This window comes from Fusarium fujikuroi, chromosome FFUJ_chr01, assembly GCF_900079805.1.
Source record: "Fusarium fujikuroi IMI 58289 draft genome, chromosome FFUJ_chr01".
NCBI classification, from domain to species: domain Eukaryota; kingdom Fungi; phylum Ascomycota; class Sordariomycetes; order Hypocreales; family Nectriaceae; genus Fusarium; species Fusarium fujikuroi.
The window spans coordinates 1711795-1737567 of NC_036622.1; the positions used below are offsets into that span (position 1 = coordinate 1711795).

The following is a 25773-nucleotide window of genomic DNA, read 5'->3' on the forward strand; positions in this document are numbered from 1 at the left end:
GGTATTCTACCCCAAAAGCGTCAACAGTTCAATCAACAATCTCAACAACTTTTCCAACAAATCCTTCTAGTCCAGATTTATCCTGACTTCCTCCTTCTAATAGTATGACTCGTGAACCCATCTCAATCCATTCACGATGATGGATAAGCTCCAAGCTCATCTCCACTCCGCCTCTCGTCGCATCGGTTTTCTCCTTCTCGGTATTCGTTTCGAGGTCGTCGTTGAGGTCGAATATTTCCTCAATTTCGTCTGCTTCTCTTGCTCCTGCTTTCCATCCTGGGCCTTGACGCGACATCTGACGTATGCGCGCCACCGTCCGAATACTGGCGATGTAGATGTTTACGAAAGTGCCAATTGCAAGGATCTGGGTATCTAAGTCGTCAAAGACCGCCGTAAAGCCGCTCGCAGCTTGCAACTTCAGCCCCGTTTCCGCCATGTGTTTCGACGCTATCGCCAAGATCATGCCACGTCGAATACGGGGGGGCTCAATGGGAATATTGGAGTCCGTATTACCGTTCTGGGAACGGTGCGAGAGTGATTGGATGACGAGGCCAATTGATCCGGCTTGTCCAGATTCAAGAGTCAGAACAGGGAGTCTCAAATTACGTATGCTCACAACCTGAGCGTCATGCCACTCCCCTGGAGTCGCTGATGCGGAGACGGCATTTTTCATGGCGATGCGGGCCGACTCTGCAGAAGAAGGGTGCGAAATCGAGAGTCCGTAGCTACCAGGAGATTGCCTATCCTCCGGTGTTAAGTCGCGAGCTTCGTCATCATTTGGTGGGAAAGGCCCAATAACAATCTTGTCCCCGACAGAGAGTCGTCCAAACCTGAGATAGCCTGACACGACAATACCTGGGTCTGCTTGCTTTCCCAAGGCACCTGTTATGTTGCTGTACGACGTTGGCAGAGAAAAGGTATCGTCGATATGGAATAGGCATTTCGGCTGCTCTGGGTTCAACGCCATCCCAACATAATCACGAGCGGTCGGTGTCGGCGGCAATGGCAGGTTCTCCAAAAGGGCGTGCAGAAGGCCAATACCACTTCCTCTTACTGCACTTGTGAATGCAATTGGAACAACCTCGGTTAAGTTGCCACTCTCCGAGATCCCCTTGAGTAGGTCTTTGACCATGGCCGAGTCATCATCAGGTACTCGGTCCAAGTCCCTCCATACCTTCTGGTCAGGCCGAAGGATTTTGGGTATACGCCCAGCTTCTTTGACAGCTGACAAGATCTTGTTTGTGGTTCTATGCGCGCTTGTCTTGGAAGCGAGATCCATTTTGGTGATGACAACTGCCAAAGGGATATCCAGTTTGAGTGATAGTGTGAGGTGGGCTTTGACAAGATCAGCTCCCACTGATGTGACTCCCAGAACATCCTGCGTTGAGGATGTTATCCCATGTCCTTTGGTGGCTGCATCTCCATCATCTACAGCCAAGCACAAGATGATCCAATGAGGTGCCCAGTTCATCAGTCCACGAAGAACTGTCCGGCGATATCTTGGATGGCCAGCAGAGTCGGAAACAAACACTAAGCGACCACCCTCGGAACAGTCGTGTATATCGACCCAAGACTCGATGTTCCCATGACTGTAGTTGAGAATCGACTGGTCTTTGTATCCGATGAGTTCCTGAGCTATTGAACTGGTAACCCCCGTGGCCACTTCGTGTCTATGTTTGAGCAAGCTAAGTCGACTGTTGCCACGCCCGTTGTCTAGTGTCCCGGTTGATAGGGTCCCCAAAAGACTTGATTTACCTGATGTGGTAGGACCAGTGAAAGTGACTCTTAACTGTGGTGTTGTAGAACTACCACGGCTGGGTACGGCAGCGCTCTCTGTAATAGCCTGCTCATTCTTGTGAGAACTATTGGTTCCATTTTCCTCATCTAGGAAACCAAAGTTGGGCTTGACAAGCGCTTCGGCAACCCAGAGTTTTCCGTTTCTAATATTTTGATGCGGTGAGGGAACAAAACTGTCGACCAACTCGGTCGACTCGACCCATTCGCAGTCGCCAACAATGACTCTCCGATGAACTTCGACAGAACAACCTAAGCTTGCGGCCATTACTCTCAAAGTTGTGAGACTCTCTTCCATCTCATCTTTGGTGAGGCCAACAAGAGTGCCATCATCAGCGACACCGATCTCATACAAGGCTCCTCTTGATTCCTCCAATCCAGGGACAAGCTCACTCAGCTTCGCGGGGGCAGAAAGATCAACGCTGTCATCAGGCAGTCTTGGGATTGCCAGCTCCTTAGAACTGGATGCGTGATATGGAGAGGACTGTTGTAACCTCCACAGGAGCTGGGTAGTCAAGTGCTGGAGCCTTTGTTGACGGGTTTGTTCACGAGCCTGGTTAGAAGGTGTGAGAGAGGCGGTTGAGGGCATGTTTAACCGAGCGTGGCGTGATGTTCCGGCAGTGCTCATGCTCTTAAATACCCTCCTAGGTCGGAGGAGTAGGTGAAGCTTGTATTCAGTAGGACCCTCTTGTGGTTCGGCCTGTAGTTTGATGACCCCATACTCTGATAGCAACCCTGGCTGAGGTTCTTTTGCTGGTCGGCGAAGCTCTGTACCCTGAGCAGCCTCGTCCTTCCCTGACTCGCTTAGCGGAGTCCAAGGTGAAGAGACCCTTGGAGGATCAGGGTCATAGGTGAATACAGATGCCATGGTCGTGTTGTAGTGGGCGTAGGGTTCTTGAGAAGGTTGAAAATGAAATCCGATAGACAAGTGATACTGAGTGAGGTTCTCAAGATATTGATGACAGCATGTGTCGGTATAAGAGCGATAAAAGGGGAGAATATCGAGTATAAAGAAAAGGGAAAGCGTAATATATCCGGAATATCATCTTGTTGATTACTTGAAGAAGTATTGTGAGTTGATCCAAGTGTAGTGATCACGTCTCTAGAGGATTGAGTCAGGGCGGTCAGTTGCCAGCTCAGGAGATGAAAGGCATGGTTGAGAGGAAAAGGGAGCCGTGATGGGTATATATACGAGTATGACGTTTTCGGTAAGATAATTGACTGGAAGATGAAGGCGTCCGCGCTCTTTAGCTTTAGAAAATTGAAGATAGAAAGTAAATGTAAGGTAATTCTCCCAGTTGGCGAGTCAGAGGTGACGCATCGGCCAAGTGGCCAATCAAGAGAGTCTTATGGGAACCTGAGATACCGTGATCGCCTTAATGGTCCCTTCCGTCAGTTCATGTTATTGAACGGCCGGAATACATTTTAGTGCTACCTTAGTACCTACCTTACCTACCTACCTAGGTACCTAAGGTACCTGCACGGGAGAGGGGTGTTTTTGAACATCAGTCAGTGAACAGAAAAGACTGTCGCACTGGTTTTCTGTCAGAAATATTACATCAGCCTACTATGGCAGAATATCAAGGATAATAGAATAGGTAGGTACCTTACACAGTCTTTCCTTCCTTTAAAATACGTCTGAACCCCCTGCCCCCCTTCCCGCTAAGGTAAGGTAGTAAGTACCGAGTACCTAGTCACAATATAACTCTCTTTCTATCATTCTATCCCAAATTTGAATTTGTGCTCCCGGGTTTTGCAACATTTCATACTAAGCATCTGATACTTGATCTCAGTTAATAATAGTGCCATACGTATCTGTAGATGTACTTCCCTCTTTTTTATCACCTTTTAATACCTATCTTGTGCTCGGTACTTGATGTCTCTGTGGGGCCTTGAGCCGGTTACAGCCAGAGGATTAATGTAGCTGGAGTCGTCCATTAACGTTAGTCGGTTAGTTATGGGGTACTACATCAGCTCGGTCTTCGCACGTAGTGTTCTTGAAAAGAGATCATTTCGATAGGTACGTGAATGCCAGCATATCCTGCCAGTAGAGCATCTGGTTGAGTTCCGTATTCGGAGTGCATGCTCACAAGGTCCATTGTCTGTCAGTGAGTCATCTGCCTGCGGGTGCATCAACTCAAGATACCAATTTCAGCTTCAGCTTCAGAGACCATAAGCTACCCTGCCAAAGCGTCACAGAGCCTCAGTTCTTTCTACTGGGGAGGAATAGTTCCCAAGGCCTTGAAAACAATTGCGAGGTCCTCATTCCAGAGCCTTTTCTAGAACATGGAACATGGAATGGCCCTTCAGTCATAGACTAGGTTCCACAGGTGAAACTATATTGATACAGGAGTCTAACGCTCACGATTGCTCTTCAAACAAAGGTCAGGGTCGCTTTGGCTTCACCGTGAACACCTCCAAAGCTTTATATATCACTCCAGCTCAAACACAATAATATTCCATGCTATACAGCTTGAAACAAGTATTGTGAAAAATACGGCCTGACTGAGTTTATGGATGTCTACGTCGAACAAAATCGAACATGCAGGCGGCGCCATGGCTGACGCATTGAAATGGCTGAGCCACTCTTCCGGGATAGACGGCGATGAGACCCAAAGCCACATTTGCTGGCGACTCTTAAGTACTTGACGCAATGGAATAGACAACCCACTCGGCGCATTGATGTTGCTGCAGGACTGGAATCAAGACACAACGGCGAATGGCTGCCATAAAGAAAATGATTGAGGATTCAGGGACTTGCAGGCAGAGAGACGGGAGGGTCCAAACACCAGGGGCCTGGGATTAGACTAGAGGATCTAAGTGCAATCCTTGGGATCGGATGTATTGGATCTTGGGCGCTTGGTGGGCGCCTATTGCATAACGAGATCATAATGCCTTGTGAATCGAAACCTTCTAACAGTCTAGGCCTGAGAGGCGTGTGCTCCATGCCCGAAACGATAGGAGAATTGAAGGATAAGCACGCCACAAGCACGATAAAGTATCCAATCCTTTTAGACACAGGTGAGTTTCGACGTTCAAGTGGAGGGGTCAGGGGACACCGCCCAGGCTAAGCCCAGGGTCCGTTCTCCCCAATAAACCACCGGTACCTAAAGTTAGCACTGCAGGAAACCACTATCGGTCCTCTCTTAAGGCAACACTACCATCCTCTTCTCCTTTCAGTCCTTCCATTACTTTCATAATTCTTTGTTTCCTTTCTCACTGACACAATTAAACGTGACAGCTCGTTAGCATCTCAATCCAGTTCCACATCCAACAAACCTTGCCATGAAGAAGTTTGGCTTTGGGAAGAAAGGCGATGATGGTGATGACGCCAACCGCCACGCCCTCTTTGGTCGCAAGAAGTCATCTCAGTCCAGTACCTCTGAGAATCCTTATGCCAAACAAGGCGGAAAAGACCCATATGCCGACGACGCAAAGTATGCCAACGTAACTCCTTACCAGCAAGCCCGTGCTGGTCTCAACAACGGCCCTGCCGCCCAGGCTCCAAATTCCTACGGTGCTCCCGCTCCTGCGCAAGGAAGCTTCAACTCTCAGCCCCAGCCTCCGAGCGGATACGGTGCTGACCGATACGGATCCGGCGGCGGCTATGGTGGAAATCGATATGGCGACTCTGCTCCTCAGAACAGATACAACAGCCCCGGCCCAGCTGCTGGTGCAAGAGGCCCCGGGGGCTATGGTGGGTTTGGACCCAGCGAGCCTGACACCAACAGAGACAACTTGTTCGCTGGTGCCCAGGAACGCCAGGCCCAGAAGCAATTGCCTACCAACAACGGTCCACAGTCAGGGGCCGATGGCGGCTCGTACGGCGGTTATGGTGAGGAGCGCGAGTTGACCGCTGAGGAGCAAGAAGAAGCTGAATATCAATCTATTCTGGCGGAGAAGCGACAACTTCAGCAGGACAGCGCATCCTCTGTCAATCGGTCGGTACAAATGGCCCGACAAGCCAACGAAGTCGGTCGCGCCACCCTGGCTCGCCTGGGAGCTCAAGGAGAGCGACTGAACAACACGGAAAAGCATCTTGATCTAGCTGCCAACCAGAACAAGATCGCTCAAGACAGGGCTGCCGAACTCAAGACACTCAACGGAAGTATGTTTGCCGTGCATGTCAGCAACCCTTTTACCTCCAAGCAACGCAAGCAAAAGGCGGACGATGAGGTCATGGCACGCCATCGATCTGAACGAGAACAACGAGAAGCCACCCGCCGCGATGGTTTCCAAGCCAACCAGCGCATGGAAGGCAACTTCAGAGACATGAACACCGTGGGCCGGCCACGACAGCAACCTCGTAAGAAGGACTACGGCAAATTCAACCTTGACGATGAGGAGGGAGCGGATGAGCTTGAGGACCAGATCGATGATGGCATCACCGAGCTTGAGGGCCAAGTGTCCATGATGAATATGGTCGGCAGAGCTATTGGCAAGGAGGTTGACTCGCAGAACAAGCAGATCGATCGTATTATGAACAAGGCAAGTGGTGTTCTCAATTTTAAACCAAAGATCGTTCTACTGACTTGACACAGAGCGATGCTGTGGACGATGCCACGAGAATGAACCGAGAACGATTGGCCCGCATCAAGTAGAGAGCAATTAATGACACGATGATATATGGCATCTGTGTTGGGGCAGGGCACGATGAGCACATTGAGATTTAACATATCTATTTAGATGTTTCCATTACAGAACTGCAGGGTAGGTCCCGTCTTGGTTGTGATCAATTGTATAAACCAACTCAAAAGAATCTGGATTTTGGAGCACTCTAAGGGGCATGTATACATGAAAATCGAATCACTGTTTAATCGTCTAAGAAGACGGACATTGATGCTTGTGGGTTTTAAAGCCATATGTCAGGCGTCCAAAGTATTTTATTTCGCTTCTGAATCTTGACTTCGTCGACGAGAGCTCTGCGCATTCATTGATGTAGAGTATTTAACCAAACGACCCATAATTGCTATATTGGTTAGGGACAAACACGTAAATGTTTAATTACCTATGAGACAGATGTTGAGAGAACTCCGACGCTTTAAGATTTGGTTATTTGATATTTGATTTTCAAACTCAGTTTCTATCGTACGCAACCATGCACTGAGCGGCGAATCGCTAGCATTGATAACTCAGGATGAGGAAACCAGAGACATCATATCAGGCCAGGATATCTGCCCTTGACGGAGAGTTTAAGTAAAGATTTCTGGTGTTTGAGTTTGATTGTATCCTACGAAAGCAAAGTATATTTGATGATACATAAGTTACTAAGAACTTTCCGAAGCAGTCCTTTTCGTAACTTTCTGAGCTCTTGTGATTATGGGAGACGGCGTAATAAGCCATGGTTTTAATAACAAGATGATTGACGGATTGTATGTACATGGTAGGTTTAGTTAGTAGTTGGCTCGGTGGAGACAATGAGAGAGCATGAATTAAATAAGTGGAACATCTGTGGTATTTGATACACCGCTTCATGGGATATTTATTTTGTCGGGGTTGTTTCGGTTTGGTCAGGTATAATTCTGATCCCAGCGATTGCCTCCCAGCTATCGACATTGGATCCAAGTGAAAATTTCCACCGTCGCCAACTTTTCACCCTGCACCATGGCGACTGATAATTCTGGCCCTCCTCCGGCGAAAAAGAGGAAAACCAAAAATAAGACAGACTCAAATGCTATTACGATAGGGGGGAAAACAATTTCCCTCGAAGGGTATCTCACAGCGCCCTCAAAGGCCGTACCCATAGCCTCCTCAACATCAGCATCAGACAGCCCTGTAGCCACCCCTTTAGCTGCCCCTGTCGCTACCACAGAAGCAAAGAAGCAAAGGCCAGAGCACAAGAAACCTTCCAGAGGGTGCGATACAAGCGACAGGTCTCGGGCGCGGGATGATCCAAAACTGCTCAAGACACGCAAAGAGCTTCCAATATGGCAGTACCGCGAGGACATTCAGAAGGCCCTGCGAAAGTCCGGCAGCGATGTGCTCGTGCTAGTGGGTGAGACAGGTTCTGGAAAAAGTACTCAGGTTCCTCAATTTCTCTATCAGGAGCCCTGGTGTAGACGCCAAAAGATCAAGATCGGCGGCTCAGACGACGAGATTTCAGTGGGTGGCATGGTCGCAATCACGCAGCCTCGACGAGTCGCCGCGACAACTTTGGCTCATCGTGTTTCTCAAGAAGCCGGAACCCCTCTAGGGAAAGGTCGACGAGATGGCTTGGTCGGTTACTCGGTTCGATTTGACCACCAGGTCCCGAAGGGATCAAGGATCAAATTCTTGACTGAGGGTATGTTGCTTCAGGAACTTCTGCGGGATCCCAATCTCAGCAGCTACAGCGCTATCGTGGTCGACGAAATTCATGAACGCAGCCTTGATGTTGATCTTCTAGTTGGTTTCCTGAAGCAGATTCTTGCAAGCGACTTGTCTGGCCGCGGGGGCATCCCGCTCAAAGTGGTCATCATGAGTGCGACAGCAGATGTGGAGGGCATTCAAGAGTTCTTCAAGGACGTGCGCCCAAAGAACGAGGGCGAAAGCACACTGCAAGTTCTTAAGATCAAGGGACGACAGTACCCTGTCACAATTCACCATGAACCGCGACCTGTACCCGACATCCAGGACGCCCTTCTCAAGACGATTTACAAGATACACTTGCAAGAGCAGCTCCCGGGAGATATCCTTGCTTTCCTGACCGGCCAGGAAGAGATTGAGGCTGCCCAAAAGCTGATTGAGGAATATGCGGAAACTCTTGCCTCTAATGTCCCCAAGATCAAGGTGTTCCCTTTGTACGGTCAACTCTCGATGGACGCGCAGCGCGAGGCCTTCTTACCTGTCAAAACTCCTTTTACGCGTAAGATTGTGCTGGCGACAAATATTGCTGAAACATCAGTCACTGTTCCCGGAGTCAGATATGTGGTGGATTGCGGTAAAGCAAAAGTGAAGCAATACCGAGCACGCCTGGGCATGGAATCTCTTCTTGCGAAACCTATCTCGAAATCTTCCGCTGTACAGCGAACTGGTCGAGCAGGCCGTGAGGGACCCGGAAAGTGCTTTAGATTATACCCAGAATCAGCCTTCAAGACACTGCAAGATTCCGATCTTCCCGAGATTCTTCGCAACGACGTCCTGGGAGCAGTTCTGACCATGAAGGCACGAGGAATCCAGGATGTCCTTGCTTTCCCTCTCATGGATCCCCCAGAGACAGAAGCAATCGAGAAAGCTCTGATTCACTTACATTTCCTTGGTGCTCTCAATGATGATGGCACTATCACGAGGACTGGTGAAACAATGGCCCGCTTTCCTGTTTCTGCGCCGTTGGGGGCTGTTTTGCTTGCTGCTGCGGATCCCGAGTTTGATTGTGTGGTCGAGGCGATCGACATAATTTCCTGTATCACATCTGGAGAGGATATATTCCTGAGTATCCAGTCCGAACAGGCCCAAGAAGAGGTGGAAAACTTCAGAAAAGAACTCCAACGCCGCGAGGGGGACATCATCACATATCTTACCACCATCCAACAATACACCGCGGAGAATGCTGACAGAGTGAATTGGTGCAAGCAACGGAAGATCAACATGAGAAACATGAAACAGGCTCTGAACATTCGAAGGCAGCTTCGGGGTATGTGTCTTGAGGAGAAGCTCCTGGATGAGGCTCCACCAGCTGATCCTCAACCATTCGTTCCCATCTCCCCAGAACGCGCTGAGCAAGTCCTCAAGTGTTTCTTGAGAGGATTCGCTCTGAAAACTGCTATGCTGGCCCCTGACGGCAGCTTTGTCACCATCCAAGGCAAACACGTTGTTGCCATCCATCCTGCCAGCGTATTGCATGGGCAGAAGAAAGAAGCCATCATGTTCCTCGAGCACGTCTACACAAATAAGAATTATGCCAAGAAGGTCAGCGCCATCCAAGCTACATGGATTGTTGAAGCAATGGGAAGCAAGTAGATATTCGGTGGTGGTGGTGTTATTTATTTAGTAAAGGCATACTTGTAGTCAATACATCAGAAAAGGTCTGGTCTATATAGTGTACAAATTTTTGAGAAATACATGTTCAAGTCATTGACATGACCAAAACGTTGAGTTATCCCTTAGCCTTCGTTATTCGACCATAAATTCTTCAGTCTTGGTCTGTCTACATGAGACGTCTCATATCTATGACTCTTGCTCGCCGCCTTCCTTGCTTCGGTTTTGAATGGCCTGCATCAACTCGTATAGTTGGTGTATTTGTTCATCTGCTACATGTTAAATTCAACGATTCGCGCATTGTTCATTCTTACTTACCGCTCATCTTTGAGAGCTTCTGCTCATCTAACTTATCACCCACCCACTGATCGCCTTCAATTTTTTGCGCATACATTTGCCACTCTGTTAGGAAGCCAATCTTTGAACTGCTTAGCATGGTGTTCTTGCTGGGTCGTTTACAAGAAACATACCAGATGAGCCGGGTTATCCACCTTTCTGTGCGCCCTGAACTCAGCTTTGATGTATTCATCTCCAAGGACTCTCATCTCAGCTGGCAAATGCTTGCGATGGGCACGGAGCAGTCGGCGGTATAAAGGAATGGGAGGAAGAAGGGCAGTAGGGTTGGGCTTAAGGCCTCGTTGTGTGTTTGCGGCTGATGCCAGTCTCGACAAAGATGAACGCATATTGAGTGAATTCTTCAAGGACCTATAAGCGAGTCCGTGCTATTGGCATATAGAAACAAGAACTCACTGGCTGTGTTTTTGGCTGGTAAAGAGGAGTCGTTGAGAATGATATCGGACAGAATTACAGGAGTCGAGATTCTCAAGCATAAGTACTAAGGTAGGTAGATTAGTAGTGTCCAGCACGCTACCACTACCTATCCGCCTCTACTGCCCCACTACACAGTGCACACACTTACAACTTTTTATCTGTACCTATCAAAGTCTCAAAAGCTCCTTGAGTGGTGAGCAAAACTCCTTTCACAATGTCGTTCTCATTTGGCTTCGCCGGTGACGATATTTCCGATGATGAGCAGATTCCATCTGTCGTCAAGCCTACGACAGCTGCTGCAGCCACCACCAGCGCATTTCCCGTCCCAGGAAAGCCTCAGCTCCCACCAACTGTTCACCAACTCTCTGGTTTTCTTGTTCAGCTACCGTCGAAGATCGCCTATAGCATTCTAGATGTGACGCTCGATGACGGAACTACTATCCAGCTACCGCGGAGAGAGTTATGGGACGTGAGGGTGCAGCTAATGGCCGAGGAGGAAGACGTTGCTGGCGCTCAGTCTGAAGGCTTGGGAAGCCATGATGTGAAAACGGGTGTTTACGAGGGCGGTTTTAAAAGCTGGGAGAGCAGTGTCGATTTAGTCAAGGTACTGGCTGCGAATAACGTCACCTCAGCATTGGGACAAAAGGGTCTTCGAGTCATGGAGGTATGTGAAATAAATTATGCTTGCAACGTGATATATCTAACCCTAGACCAACAGCTTGGATGCGGTACAGCTCTGCCATCTTTGGCAGTCTTCCAATGGGCCATGGCCCCAGGATCCGAAAGGAAGCCTCTGTCTCTTATCATGGCGGACTATAACCCTTCAGTTCTCCAGCTTGTCACTTTGCCCAACTTTATTCTTTCATGGGCCCTTAACAACCCTCAGATACCTGCTCTTCAACAAGCTTTCTCAATTGAGGGCGAGGTTGAGCTAGGCCGTGATGTTCTCGCCGCCTTCGAACAATCACTCAAGGAAGCGAACGTCACTCTCTCGTTTGTGTCTGGCGCTTGGTCACAGGAATTCGTCGATCTCATATACGCCCTGCCTTCAAGCCATGATCAAGAAAGGAGCACGCTGCTTCTCGGTGCAGAAACAATTTATTCTCCATTTGCCCTTCAGGCCTTCCTCGAAACCCTCTTCTTAATACTGGAAAGGGAGAAGAAGACCGATGGAAACGAAGCGGCTGCTCTTGTAGGAGCAAAACGCCTATACTTTGGGGTCGGTGGTTCACTGGATGACTTTATTGACAGAGCACGTCAGAAAGGAGCACAAGTGGAACAGCTCAGGGAAGAGGTAGAGGGGGTTCGAAGAGGGGTTGTTCAGTGTGTTCTTGGACCAACATAGCCATATTGAATCCCAAGTATATCGTCACGTCCCGAGAGGGGGTCTAGCAATGCGTGCATTTTCAGCTTCTGCGTTCGAGCACCAGAAACTATACTGCTCAAAGCAACATGGGTATATTATATGCCTTTCCCAAACGCCACCTCTAACCGGACTGCTTTCCTTAGCAAGTCCGGATCACCTCAGTTGGGATATGGGAGGTAGAGCTCAGTGGTTTCAGGGCCTTCCTACTTGCCCTTCTTTTGTAGCCTTTCTCTACACTTAGGGCAGTACCATGTCCCGTTGGGCTCGCTCTTGAGATCGACGCATGACCAGTGAAACCACTCATACGGACAATTGTCATTGTCGCACGCGACCATGTCCCCGTAGCTCACGTTATGGCAGAGGCAATACTTCTTGTCATCGCCAGCCTCTTCGTCGTCATCGTCAGCATCTCCTATTATATCATCTCCGTCAACATCCTTACCATCGGCCACGGGTGTGCTTCTTGACCGACCGTCGGCACCATCTTCGTCCTCTCCACTGCCACTGTCAACATCCGAAAGCTCACTATCATTCGTTGGCGCAGGCGAATTTCGATTTGAGGCTTTCTTAACCCGTGAAAGGTTCGATTTGTTGGCAGACTTCTTCCGGATTCCACCTGTTGGCGTACCTCGACGGCCGCTCAATGGTCCTGTTGACTTCACAGACCCGGTTCTTGGGCCTGCGCTACCTGCCCTCGCAAGACCAGACCCTACGATGGCACTGCCCTTAGGGGTGCCGGGTCCGAGTGATGAGTGTCTTGCCAGACCGCTTGATGTAGTTGGTATAGTCCCCAAAGCAGGGTTCACTCGAGCAACGCGCTTTGTTGCAGGTCCTGCAGAGCCTTCTCTTTGTCGATTCAGAATCATGCTGGCTGCCGGTGTTGCCGGGGCAGACGCTGCGTGCTGCTGAGACTGTGCGTGGCGAACATTGGGGTGGTTGGGAAGTCGAGCAAGTGCGGGATTGGAAGAGGTTTGCGCAGCGGCAAGAGGAGTTGAGGGACCAGCAGCGGTGGTCATATGACTTGCTGGGTTTATGGCCCGGATCGAAGGGGCAGTATGATTTGCAGCGCTTGGTCGGAGTAATGAGGGGACTTCGTCAGGATCGGTAAAGCCAGGTTCGGCTCGGTCGTAAAGCAACTTGATTTGGCTGTCCAGGTTTTTGAGATGCTTGTCTACTATGATCTGCATCTTCTGGCATAATGCGATCTTCTCTTTCGATAGTTGGTCGGCTTGCGCAAAACTATCGCGGACTTGTTTTCGAAGAAGGTCTTCCTTAGGGTTTGGCTCATGGCTTCCGTTTGTCTTGATCCATTTCTGGATCTTCCCGTCCCGGTCCTCGATCGTACGTAAGCACTCGGAGTATTGACGATCTTTATCGGCGACCTCTTCTTGTATGAAGCGAATCTCTTCGGGGAGGTTTTGGACACGGTTAATCCAGTCGTCGAGGATCAAGCCAGGGTCGAGGGCTTCGGCTTGAGGCATCCTCTTGACGAAGTCGATAGACAAGTCGTCTCTAGGCATGATTGTTAACGATAAGAAGGTCGAGCAATACTAGCTAAGACAAAGATGCGGTAACGTCAAAGCCTGATGCCCGAGACCCCTGTGACAGTGGAAACGAATGCGCAGCGATATGTGGCGAGACCAGCATATACGGGAGATGAAAGGGAAGAAGAAGAAGAAGAAGAAGAAGAAGAAGAAAACAGATTGATGACAATGCAGATGAAAAGTATCGATCTGATGATGGCTGGTTGGCTTGATGTAGACAGGGCAAGGGCGAGGGTCTAGAAAATCAAAGTGGTCCCATAGCCTGACGGATACGGGTCCCGAAGCCAAATGGTAAGAGAAAATAGCAGGGCAGTAAAGGGCTGTTTCCAGCGACCTGCGAGGCAAGGCGAAGCGAGACGAAGGTGAAGACGAAGGTGAAGGCAAAGGCAAATGCTTTGGGTCAAAATCAAGCAAGTCCCAAAGAAGAACGCGGAGTGCAACTCGACATGAATGACTCGGGCTCGGCTCACCTCGATACCCACTTGCTCGCTTGTCCTTTCTTTTGACTTGAGAGTAGTGGAGGTCGCGGTGCTCTGCTCTGCTCTGCTCTGCCGGAATCAAAAGCAGCAGCCGCGAATGTGTTCTCTTGTGGGATGCTCTATTTGAGAAGGATGGGCAGGCAGAATTAGAATGCATGAAGGGAAAAGGTGGAGGCGTTTCTGGTGTAAGTTTTGAGAGTTGGGGAACTAGGTAGGGTACCCACGGAGTTCTAAGGTAGCCTGTTCCACAGGTTGTTTCTCACAGCCACTTAGGTACTAAGGTAGTAGGTAGGCATCGAAGCCACAGCTCAAACTCGCCCGTGCTATGACCGTTCTGGCATAGGCCAAGATGCACTAAGAGATAGAAGCTGCAGGTTGGTTCCTGGTGACTTTCCCTATAGCAAGGTATTTTTAAGTCGCTTGTGTCTCTAATGAACTCACACGGATCCTAGTAGCTGCACTGAAAGGGACTTGGCTATACTTCCCCCAGCCTCAACCTAGAGACCATCCACAACCTGAGGTAATAGTGGGGCCTTCCAACTGCCAACCGCTTGCATTTGTGCATTTTCGACTCGTGAGATCTGGAGCTATCTATTTCACCAACTACATTACCCATACCACACATCTCGACCACCACCCAAACTTGGGTCAAAAATCATCACTTGAAGAGCTTTGCAGCCGTCTCAAGCTATCTATTGTGTCATCGGTATCTTACAGCCACACTATCATCATTATCTGGTATCAGATACACGGCAACGACTTATTCAAGTCACTCTTCGTCTGGACCAACTACATACGTCGCACACCCATACCAGAGCACCTCTTTTCTTGTACTCCAACGATGGACATGGACTCATATAGGTACCGGGTGCCTAAACCCAACTACCTTCCCCATATTGCAGACGAGGATCGTGATAACTCGGTCGTTGAGGAGTTCTCCAATCAGCCACTGGGACTGGCTAGTGAGATGGACAATGCTAAATTCTACAACAAGTGCAAGCGTCTGGCTGAAGAGTCTGGTATCACAAGGCCCAAGGGTTACAACGTTTCCTTCCACTGCAACCCGGACATTGAGAAGCATCATTTTGGAGTCACTCATCCCATGAAACCGTGGCGATTAACCCTGTCCAAGAGTCTCATCTACTCTTACGGAATGTCATTCGCGATGGATAACTACATCTCCAGAGCCGCCACATATGAGGAGCTTGCAGAATTTCACTCTTCTGACTATCTAGATTTCCTTGGTACTGTACTTCCTGAGCCAGTACCTCGGGATCTCGAGAACCAAGGGGTTGACCTCAAGTTTAACCTTGGTGGCTCTGATTGTCCCCTCTTTGACGGCCTCTTCAATTACTGTTCATTATCAGCCGGTGGATCTCTTGATGCGGCCAGGAAGATTTGCTCTAAGCAGTCTGATATCGCCATTTCCTGGGGTGGCGGTCTTCATCATGCCAAGAGGTCTGAAGCGTCTGGATTTTGTTATATCAACGATATCGTGATCGCCATTCTTGAACTCCTTCGATACTACCCGCGAGTATTATACATCGACATCGATGTGCATCACGGAGACGGTGTTGAAGAAGCCTTTTTTTCAACGGACAGAGTCATGACAGTCTCTTTTCACAAATATGACCCGAATAACTTCTTCCCGGGGACTGGCGCCCTCGATGACAACGGCCCTAAGAGCGAGCATAATCCGGGCGCTCACCATGCTTTCAACGTACCATTGAATGACGGTATCACTGATGAGCAATACGATCATTTATTCAACACTGTCATTGGCAAGATTGTGGAGAAATTCCGACCGGGTGCAATCGCTTTGCAATGCGGTGCGGATTCTTTGGCCGGCGATCGTCTGGGCCGTTTCAACCTCCAAGTTCAAGGCCACGGTGCATGTGTCAAGTTCTGCAAAGAAATGGGCATCCCCATGATCCTCTTCGGAGGCGGCGGCTACACTCCCAGGAACGTGGCGAGGGCATGGACTTACGAGACGAGTATTGCTATTAATGCTCAAGACAAGATCAACCCCATTCTTCCAGAACATGCCCCATGGCGTGATCACTTCCGGCAGGATACCCTCTTTCCTACTCTGGAACAAATCCTGGGCGAGCCACGAGTGAATCGGAACCCCCCAAAGCGACTGCAAGAGATTGTGCAACATGTTACGGAACAGCTCCGGTTTGTGGAAGCAGCACCAAGCGTTCAGCTACAGACAATACCGCCAGATCTTGGTGCCATTAGAGACGATGTTGAGGAACGGCTGAAGGAGGAAAACGAAGAGAGACGCGACGAGGTTCGGAAAGCCCGAGAAGCTGCAATCGGGACCGCCATGCAGCTTTGAATCACGGAGTACTTCTCAACGCCTCAATGTCAATAGTACCATGTATTGTCAGTGACTCGTGGGTCACTTTCATTTCTCCGATAAAGCTCGAGCCAGGTACGGAACATAATATTAACTCCGGAGTAAGCTTATTTGAGCTCGTCAAAGCTAAGCTGAAAAGATCACCTGAACGCCTTGTCTGTAAAGGATCATCACAACAAGGGCATTTCAAACAAGGATGTAGTTCATCTCCTACTGGAGATGGTTTCGCTCTCGACCCACTATTCCACCTCTGGCGTGACCATATTCAGCACCTTTGGAACTTTCGTCCCTTGTTATTTATGACTGTTGAATAAGCCATTAGAAAATCATGCCCAGAAGACGGCTGTGTTAGGGCATGATGGTTGGGTTTTTTTGTTGCATCATGTTCCACAGAATCCTTCCGTATCCACCTCACCAGCTCACCCTTTGAGCACGAGGCAAGTTGCCAAGGAATGATATGATATTGATGACAGCGAGTGGAATAGCAGTAGAGTCAAGTCAGGGTATAATACACAGCTTGGTTTCTCTGCAACTTTTTACATTACGACGTTGTACGGATATGGTCATAGTCATTCCACGCAGGGATTTCTTCAACTTATCAAAGTCCACATACATTTCCTAATTCAAGAACTCGTCTCCAACTGCACATTCCAATACCTCCCCAGGACCTTTTGCGGCAATAGCTCCCTTTGTTCAACACTTGTTTTATCTTCTCGAAATACGAGATCGGTAACCATGGTTACTTTCCATCAAATTGCCCTTACTGTTCTGGCTGTTGGCGGCTCTGTAAGCGCTCGTCGGAAGGACGAATGTCGGGTTGCTAGCCATGTCAAGGCGGTAGAGGCAAAGCCTGCCGCCGCAGCTTCTTCAGCTTTGTTTGAGCTATCCGATTTCAAACCCGGCGTGGAATGGGAAATTGTCCTACACCAGCCTATCAAGCACGATACCGTTGCCGATTTGATCCCGTCCAAAGCCAAAGTATGGGACATCGATATGGGACATGGCCGCGATTATCCAGAGATGATTCCCCTGCTCAAGGTAATGCTTGGCTGTTCCAAGTCCAAATAACATGGCAATATACTGAAATCTTCATACAGGGTGCTGGAAAGTTCGTGATCTGCTACTTCAACGCCGGGGCTCTTCAGTCATGGGACAAGGATATCAAACAATTTCCCAAGGCCGTTATTGGCCATTCCTTGGCCTATCCTTATGACAGTGAGGAGTGGTACCTCGACATTCGTGATTCAACAGTGCTCAAGCTTCAGAAAGCACGCCTTGACGTTGCTGCAAAGATTGGATGCGATGCAGTGGACCCTGACAACGTCGACGCCTGGCAGCAGGATGGCGAGGACCCTACAGGCTTCAAACTGAAGCCATCCGACTACACCAAATATCTCAAGAATCTCGCAGAGTACGCCCACTCAATCAAGACCAAGGATGGTAACCGTCTTCTCGTGGGCCAGAAGAATGCACCTGAAGTTGCTGAGGACCTTGTCTCAACCCTTGATTTCGCTGTCCTCGAGTCTTGCCGCGGCACTACGGATCCTGACGAGGAGAACTGGCCATTCTGTGAGGACTTCCAAACATACATCGACGCTGGCAAGCCTGTACTCCAGATTGAGTATCCTCCTTCTGTTGAGAAAACCGGTAAGCTCAGTTCATCCGATAATGCCTACTACTGCACCCCCAAGGGCGAGGATAAGGGTTTCAGCAAAATCTTGAAGTGGGCTTCTGCTCAACTTGACGGCTGGGGTCAGTTCTGTGGCGAGGATCCTTTCCACACTCCTGTCATCAACGAGTAGAGCCATTCGTGAACCTGAAGGATTTCGTGTACATACATATTAGACTGTTGGTCTCTGTGTACTTAGAGTGGTGTAATACTGCTTAATGAAACCCACTGCCACTTTGAACCTGGCTCTGGTCGACGTCAGATTCTAGACACCTATTCGCCATATACTGTATTGGTTTATTTGATCATTCTTTGGCCCATTCTGTTGACTTCCTTTGCATTATCAAGCAGCCAATTCAGAGTCATCCAACGCTGTTCGCGTGCTTGTACATAGTCTTGGGTTGTCAACTTTAGCCCACTAGCATTCCCATATTTTCAGGTATTTCTTCCTCCGAGAACCCAGCTATGAGCACAGAGATTCCCTCATGATGAACTTCCGTCTAACACAATACTGGCTATTATGTGTGTCAAGGAAGAGAAGTTGGACAACTCGACGAATCAGCAGGAGCCATATAGCTATGTCCAGTCATAAGTCAACATGTGAGAATAATCCATTCCATCGGCTTCTGCAAAAGCACCCCAGACAGTGGATATCTATCCGACAGCCTCCCACCCACTCATGCTCCATTGCCAGCATATAGTAGAAAGCAGATGCCATAAGATCCCTCACGTGCAAGTTTGGTTACTTACCATCCTCAGGTTTCTAGTCAGTGTCTCGCACGCAACAGAAAACACCACGCTGAAGAGCCCTATATCAGTGGCGGAATTTGTTCCATGTTTAGGTAGACAAGGCATCACGCTTTCTTTGGTGTATTTCCTCCTATATATAATTCTTACTAGAAATGGCGCTATCAACTGCTTCTTTATGGCCCTTTATTAATAGTCGCATCCAAGCATGGTGATTATGGTCTGTAGTTCTACATACGCTTTTCGAAGATGGCGATCTTCAAATACAATGTTGGAACTTACAATGCCCCCTTTTTTGCACTATCCTTTGGGACGCTTTTCTAAGATCAGGAATGTGCAATAGTGCTAATCGCTAACCAATACTCAGCATAGTGAAAAGAAAATTGAGTGCAGCCAAGAAATTGTTACCGCATCACTGGGCAATGCCAGCTCTGGCTTTCTGGTGCATCCTTCGCAGTTGAGCTGCCACAAACACCACAAGTGCAATACCAATGACAAGACCTATGACAAGAAGCATAATATCAACGGGCACTGGGTTACCGTTGAAGGTCTCGTGGAACAAAACATCCAGGCCAGATTGTGAGAAGTTCAACAAGCCCGAGAGGCAGATAATGAGGCCATACACAGTTCCGAAGGTTCGAAAACCAAACACCTTTGCACTGTAGTCGGACACGGCAGTGTAATAAAATGGACGGTACAAGACAAAGAGTGCAATGCCTGTATATGCTGCCCACTCAAAGGGCAGGACGCCCAAGATACCAATGAGCGTGCCACTTGCAACGAGTGTCGATAGCACAAGAACAGTGCTGACATGGTCAAGCGCTGTTCCGATGAAGGGAATCGCAAATATTCCACCTGCTGGCAAGGCTACATCGAAGAAAGTATTGATCCTTACAGCACGATCGTGGTCGCCAAAGATGGCTTCGTACTGCGGTCGAATGGTCGCGACAAAGAAGTTGATGCGTGTCATTTGAACGACAGTGAAAAGGCAGATGAGGATGAACCAAGGAGAGCGGATTTGATCTACCACAGTGCGGTCATGGAGGACTCCCCAGACACCGGATGCAATATGCTGTCTCTCTTTGGCCTCAACTTGGTCATCACCCTTGGACGAACCAAGGAGGTTCTCGATATCATGTACAACAGCTTCGCGCCTTTCCCTCTCTTCACGACGCTCATCGCGGAGCAAAGCTGTATGCTCGTCAATCTCCTGCTGCGTGCTCGATGTCGAGTGCACAACAATGTTTTCATCCGCTTCCGCAGCTTGGTCGACAAGCTCGCCGACAGTCTTGTAAGACTGTCCAGGCATGACAACAATTTGACTGACAAATATCACAGCAGGGACAATCAAGTAGACGAGGAAGAATTTGCGCAGGGTGAAGCTGCCCTCTGTGGCATTGTAGATCAAACGATAAACGAGAAACAATGCACTCGAAGAGTCGAAAGCGCCGGTCAAGAGCGCAAGGATGAGACCTGAGTGTCGCGGGAAGGCATTGGAAAGCTGAAAAGACGAGATGTATGTGAATGGGCCCCCGAGAGCGAGGAACAGGTATCCGGGGAGAAGACCGTCGAAAGGCAGGGATCCAGCATATGCCATAAGTAATGTGCCTGTCGTTAGGAAGAGACATCCAAGCAAGCCACATACACGAGGACCAAAATGGTCGAGAATTGCGCCAACAGGAAGAGCTGCAACGTTTGTCCCAACGGCAGCGACTGTGAACATCAGGTTGAGCCTGATCTCAACGCATGTGTCCTGGGGATCATCAGAGATAGCGTTTGTGTCAATGGCTGGGCTTTGGTAGTGGCTGAGCTTGCAGACATCAGAATATGCACCTTCAAGCTTTAGGACTGGCTTGATGGCAGCATAGCCAAAGACTAAACAGTGTTAGCAACTTTACCATGGATGACAAGGTTTTGATAAGAGACTTGCCTATGCCCGCAGCGAAGAGACAGTGTACAACTGCGGCACCAATCTGGACTAGATTCACTTGTTAGTATAGGTTTCTTATCTACACATCCAATCCATTGATAAGTGAAAACTCACGCAATCGCTTCCATTGAGGAACCTCAAATGCCCCAACAGTCTGAGCATGCTGCTCATCTGGCCTCAACGAAGCCGTTTCGAAGTCCTGAGGAACAGGGTTGAAAGTCAAGCGTCGGACGCGCAAACTCGCATCGCTCCCCCTCCTCTCAATCGAAGCGCCATGGCCGGGCGGAGCGGTCAACGTCTCGATGCTTTGGACACGGTTCAGCGACATGGTCGGTGTGCCGAAGTTTGAAGGAACCGGAAGTGAGTGAGGTGGGAGAATCTGACTGCTGTCACTTACAACGGGCAGGCCGTCTAAGATAGGTATTTAAACAAATGGGCTCCGGGTAAAACATTATAATGTGGAGTCAATGACGATGAAAGCATGGGATCGTGATGCGCCACTAGAAGGCGACCTGCAGGTATGCGCCTTTAGCGGTAATATTTGGCTGTATTTTTTTTTATCTTTATCAATGTCCAGTATCAAAATATGACTGGTTTTGTCACCAAACAGATACAACCTTGGGCTGCAGCCAACTGCCAAGCCAACATCCTCATACATTGGATGTTAACCTCCACAGTTACAGTCGTCGTTTTGCTGTTGCGCCCAGCGTCTTGTACCCTCAACGGCATTCTTAGAAAGTGTCTAGGCAACACCAGTTGGCTACTGGCCACTGGAAATGACAGCTTACTTACTACTGGGTATTAGAGGCCTGTCAAGATGTATCCTTACCCTTCGTGATCGAAGATGACGCACGGAGCAGCACACGCGAGTAGACGCACCCATAAGGTAACCAGGATTGGTTCCGATCAAGGGTCACATGCAGCAGCAGTGCGGCAACATGCTAGATTGTGGTTGGTAGAGGTTCGAACAAGGTGGTGAACGCATGTGGCGTCTGGGGAACAAGACGTTCCCTAACTAAGACCATCACGGAACGGGACTATTCTATCCCGTCCAACGACCACTCATTCATTCATCGAGCATGTCGATCAAAGAGCAGTCTGTCCCCTCACAATTTCAAAGAATTGCTACCAAAGAATGCAATTATCGTACTTAAAAGATACTATACACTATCCAAATCACAGACATTACATAGACAAGCTAAGCTCAAAGAGGGGGCATTTCTATTCCAGGACCCAACGACGTTGACCACTTGATCTCATTGCTGGCCGAAAAGATTCTTCCATCGCCATCTCTTCGGTTAGGGGTATAAAACACCTTGAGGGCTCCTCCCAATGCAAAATTGACAATCGCTGGCTGCATTCGTCTGTCGCCAAACAATGGCTCAGGGCATGATCCTTCCGTGAGGAGTCCAATGTAAGAAACAGACCAAAATGCAATATATGGAGTACTTGCTGACATAAGAAAATAAAGTAAAACAAATACTGTTAGATAAGGACGCTGAGAACAAGACAAGCCAGCAGATCGGCTGTCGGAACGTTCTTAGGTCCTTGCTCATCCAGCGTTTCCAAGAGATTCAATCCGGCTCAAGAAATGGGAGAAAGCCTGCTCATGCCAGCCGCCGCACACCTTATCGATATAATCAACTCAGGCCCAACAGCTTGCGCTCGTCCGTGGCCCGCGGCCGAGAGGTCCCAAGCTCTATCACCCAGAATATTGACAAGAAGTTCCAAAAACGCACATCCTACTTGACGAAGTCAAGTAGCACTCTTCTAAAAGTATCGGACAGTAATCTTTTGGCCCTCAGAAGCAGCAGTCTAGAACAGAATGTCAGTATCTCGCCGATGTCACAAGGGGACAACAATAACTTACGGTGCAGCCAGTTCCCTCGCTCCACTGGCCGTCGATGTAGGAGCACTTCTTGTTACCGCCCTTGATCTCAATGTTGAAGTCAAGGAGGGCAGTGCTGGTTGGCGAGTTCTGGAAAATGGAGACAAAGGTCAAGCCGTTCTTCATGCCAACGCCGAGTACAACAGGTGCCCAGTTACCGGCATCCTTGCCCGTGGAGCTGTCCCAAACACAAGCCTCCTTGACAGTGTAGCCCTTCTTGTTGACGTAGTATTGGGCTGAGGTGCCTACACCGTCCCAGACATAGTACTTGTCCTGATTGGGGTTGCAGACAGCGACGCTGCTACCAGGCTCAGCGACAGCAGGGATAACCATGTTCTCAGTTCCGGGGTAGTCAGTTCGGCAAGTGCAAACCTGCTCGTCGAGGTCGTTTTGAATGGTGACACCACCAACACCAGATTCGCAAAGAGTGTCGTAACCGTCACGGGTCAGTTCGAGCTTGCCGTCCTTGTTGCAGTAGAGTCCACCAATAGACTCACGCTCGGAACCTTGAGCAGAGGGCCACTGGGTCTTCTGGTAGCCAACGGGGCAAGCGTAGGAGCACATAGCACCGGGCTTGCAACCGTCGCCAGAGATAGCAGTGTCGATCTGGTAGATTAGCTTGGACACGGAGCTGTAGTCAGGGCAGTACTGGATACCAGACCAGCCGCCAAGGTTCAACCAGTCGAGGGCAACAGCACCATAATCTGAGGGGAACTCGCTGCAGTCGATAGTACCGCTCTCGAACTTCTTGTCAACACCAGTGGCGCCGCTGGAGCCACTGTAGCTGGAGCCGGAGCCACTTGTCTTAGGCTTGGAAGACTTAGGCTTGGAGGCCTTGGATTGGGTGGCGGCTGGGGCCGAGTAGACAGCAGTAGTAGCCGCAGCAGTCTTGGACTCATAGAATTGAGCGCCCACCTCCTTCTTGGGCTGAGAAACCTTGGCGGGCTGAGCAGCACTGGTGGCAGGAGCTGCGGGTGCATCGTAGGTAGGGTTAGACTCGCCAACAATGACGAGGCTACCACCATCGAGACCAGCCTTGGCGGCCTGGATGTCGATCTCCTCTCCACCGAGCTCATAGACGGTCTCGGTAGCGGCGACAACGTACTCGGTGATAACATCAGGGTCACGCTTCTCGACCTTGGAGCCAGCGTGGCGGCGAGCGTGCATGTGCTGGTGCTGGTGATGCTGGGCGGTAGCACCGGCGGCGAGCGTAGCCGCAAGGGTGTAAGTGATGAGGTTCTTCATGGTAACGGTTCAACTTATATATCTAGTTCAAACTTGTGATTAGCCTTCAACCTTTTCCTGTTGCTATGGGACGATTCCACAGTGCATGCTCGTGAAAGAGAGCCGATGAGACATGAGGGTTTGCGTGGCGCATCATTTGCGTGTGTAGACACGAAAAGTGTCCTGTCGTCGAGTTTGCTGTCGCTTCAGGTGATCAGGCGAGAGATAGTTCGTGTGTCCTGGCTCATGTTGCTTTCCCATCCCAACATTATTCATCTTGCGACTCCATCATCGCACATGGCCAGTTTCCACCAATAATCAATTTCCCTCGGGTTGCCTGTGATATATATTTTTTGAATTTCGTAGTCGTTGTGTTTGTGATGATTGTTGTTGCTCCATGAATCGGTATGACTTGAATCTCGTCTCTGCTACACCGGCCTCGTCTCCAGTCGCCACTATCCCCCTTCTTTGCGCATCGACTGACCTTTTTTTGTCTCTTAAAGAATGTTGTGTTTCTGAAAATTTAATCCAATCCCCTCGACGAAGTGAGCGACTGCTGTAAAAGCGAACGTGATGAGGCAAGAAGCCGGGGAAAACAAAAAACAGTTGATAAATGAGTGTGGGAGAGAGTAAGTAAAGATGAAACTCTCAGTTGGCAAGGAAGGAGCACACGAGGAAAGCAAGAGGAACAAAGCGCCTAGGGTTCACGGAGACGAAAGGGGATAAGAATGAAAAGAGGTCCAGCGTCTTACCCAGGATTGGGGAGGGACCAGGGACTGGGGGAGTTAGGGGAGGCCTACATACGAAGGGGGGGCGGACTAAGGTAAGGAGCATGAGCAGGGGGTGTTGATTAAGTCCAAGAAGAAGACTGCCCAGAAACCAGGATTAGGCGGACCTCACCAAGAGATTGGCATCCGAAAAAGTTGGGCCCTGTTGATGAATGCGCACCCGGCGACGATGAGGTCTGGGACGCAAGCAGGCCCTAGAACGTGTCATGAAGTGAGACATGACACCGAGAAAAATACCAGAAGCGGGTTTTATTTTCTGCCTCAATCAGTCTAGCATCAGTTCCAGAGTCAACGCCCATACGTTGGATCATGACATATTGATCTACCTCGGTCAAGGGAGCTCCTATTTAGCAAAGTATTCAAGGGGGTGACCAGCTTACAAGTCCAAGGGAGGCCGGGAGATTCACAAGGAGGGGAAGACGCCAATGAGACCAACAACAGTCCAGGGGATGCTAGTAGGAAATCGTCTAGAAACCAACGCAGGACAACCAACTAATATCCGTAATGTGAGCGAGTTCATGACAGGCCATCGGCTCAACTGTTGTCGATCCAGCTCAAGAGTCGTCTGCCAGGAACGGGGGAATTTACACCTTTTTTGGTTTGGTGGGTATCCGTAACCTTCCATCACAGACCCGTCTCCGTGCCTCTAGTTGGCTAGCACAAGTTAACCCCTGTTCTGGTCCATCCATCACATGTCCCTCCCCTGTTCCTGTTGGACCATGTCCCTCAGGAACCAGGCACAGTGCTGGCGCGGCATCTGGGAAAAAAACACACACCTGCCAAAACAAATCGCATTTCCGTCCTCATTACCAAAATAGAGCTCGCCTGACAATGGACAACGAAAGTGAATAAATGCGCGCATGGCTACCTTAGTAGCTAGGCAATGTAACAGGTAGGTATCAGCCAATAGGGTCTTTGCGCCAGTACTTCGGAACATCACTCATATTAAGAGAGATCGACATTTCCCCCTTTCCTTTGTTCGCTTGCGCATGAGAACGTTGTCAACAACAATCAATCAATCTTCTGTTCTTGGTCCCTTGACCCGTTACTGGTTACATATGCGCCCTACGTACCACTCCAAGAACTGCGGATGTACGCATTGTCATCTACGCCCATGCAATTTGCCTACCCGCTGCTGTCGTCGTCATGGCATAAATTGCGATGAACAGATCCCCGTTTCCTTGCTTGTTGTATCCACAGGTAGACAAGCTGCCTACTAACATACAAGGAAAATAGGGGAATTATACCGCTACTC

General features: G+C 49.4%; 10 protein-coding genes; 5 read left to right on the forward strand and 5 right to left on the reverse strand.

Annotated features, from left to right (window-relative positions):
- Positions 1-28: 28 nt before the first annotated feature.
- Positions 29-2662, reverse strand: FFUJ_01557 (related to GTP-binding protein; the record flags this gene model as incomplete). The annotated part of the gene is made up of 1 exon (XM_023577384.1): positions 29-2662. The coding sequence occupies one exon, from the start codon at positions 2660-2662 to the stop codon at positions 29-31; it is 2634 nt and encodes an 877-aa protein (XP_023424024.1).
- A 2023-nt stretch (positions 2663-4685) lies between these two features.
- On the forward strand, positions 4686-6395 carry FFUJ_01556 (related to SNARE transport protein; the record flags this gene model as incomplete). XM_023577395.1 has 3 exons in its annotated part: positions 4686-4815; positions 5057-6291; positions 6336-6395. 3 exons carry the CDS (start codon positions 4686-4688, stop codon positions 6393-6395), a joined length of 1425 nt encoding a protein of 474 aa, XP_023424025.1.
- A 1003-nt stretch (positions 6396-7398) lies between these two features.
- FFUJ_01555 (related to ATP-dependent RNA helicase) lies at positions 7399-9732 on the forward strand (the record flags this gene model as incomplete). Its single annotated transcript, XM_023577406.1, has 1 exon — positions 7399-9732. The coding sequence occupies one exon, from the start codon at positions 7399-7401 to the stop codon at positions 9730-9732; it is 2334 nt and encodes a 777-aa protein (XP_023424026.1).
- A 207-nt stretch (positions 9733-9939) lies between these two features.
- On the reverse strand, positions 9940-10433 carry FFUJ_01554 (related to acetate non-utilizing protein 9, mitochondrial precursor; the record flags this gene model as incomplete). XM_023577417.1 has 3 exons in its annotated part: positions 9940-10019; positions 10069-10168; positions 10221-10433. The coding sequence occupies 3 exons, from the start codon at positions 10431-10433 to the stop codon at positions 9940-9942; spliced, it is 393 nt and encodes a 130-aa protein (XP_023424027.1).
- A 302-nt stretch (positions 10434-10735) lies between these two features.
- FFUJ_01553 (related to MNI1 Putative S-adenosylmethionine-dependent methyltransferase of the seven beta-strand family) lies at positions 10736-11866 on the forward strand (the record flags this gene model as incomplete). XM_023577428.1 has 2 exons in its annotated part: positions 10736-11185; positions 11240-11866. The coding sequence occupies 2 exons, from the start codon at positions 10736-10738 to the stop codon at positions 11864-11866; spliced, it is 1077 nt and encodes a 358-aa protein (XP_023424028.1).
- A 224-nt stretch (positions 11867-12090) lies between these two features.
- On the reverse strand, positions 12091-13407 carry FFUJ_01552 (related to component of histone acetyltransferase complex; the record flags this gene model as incomplete). Its single annotated transcript, XM_023577439.1, has 1 exon — positions 12091-13407. One exon carries the CDS (start codon positions 13405-13407, stop codon positions 12091-12093), a length of 1317 nt encoding a protein of 438 aa, XP_023424029.1.
- A 1344-nt stretch (positions 13408-14751) lies between these two features.
- FFUJ_01551 (probable histone deacetylase HosA) lies at positions 14752-16251 on the forward strand (the record flags this gene model as incomplete). The annotated part of the gene is made up of 1 exon (XM_023577451.1): positions 14752-16251. One exon carries the CDS (start codon positions 14752-14754, stop codon positions 16249-16251), a length of 1500 nt encoding a protein of 499 aa, XP_023424030.1.
- Positions 16252-17007: 756 nt separating this feature from the next.
- FFUJ_01550 (related to endo alpha-1,4 polygalactosaminidase precusor) lies at positions 17008-18074 on the forward strand (the record flags this gene model as incomplete). XM_023577462.1 has 2 exons in its annotated part: positions 17008-17310; positions 17370-18074. The coding sequence occupies 2 exons, from the start codon at positions 17008-17010 to the stop codon at positions 18072-18074; spliced, it is 1008 nt and encodes a 335-aa protein (XP_023424031.1).
- Positions 18075-19100: 1026 nt separating this feature from the next.
- On the reverse strand, positions 19101-20946 carry FFUJ_01549 (related to MFS amino acid transporter; the record flags this gene model as incomplete). XM_023577473.1 has 3 exons in its annotated part: positions 19101-20540; positions 20587-20666; positions 20733-20946. 3 exons carry the CDS (start codon positions 20944-20946, stop codon positions 19101-19103), a joined length of 1734 nt encoding a protein of 577 aa, XP_023424032.1.
- Positions 20947-22388: 1442 nt separating this feature from the next.
- On the reverse strand, positions 22389-23751 carry FFUJ_01548 (related to cell cycle regulation and aging protein; the record flags this gene model as incomplete). XM_023577484.1 has 2 exons in its annotated part: positions 22389-22433; positions 22489-23751. The coding sequence occupies 2 exons, from the start codon at positions 23749-23751 to the stop codon at positions 22389-22391; spliced, it is 1308 nt and encodes a 435-aa protein (XP_023424033.1).
- Positions 23752-25773: the final 2022 nt, after the last annotated feature.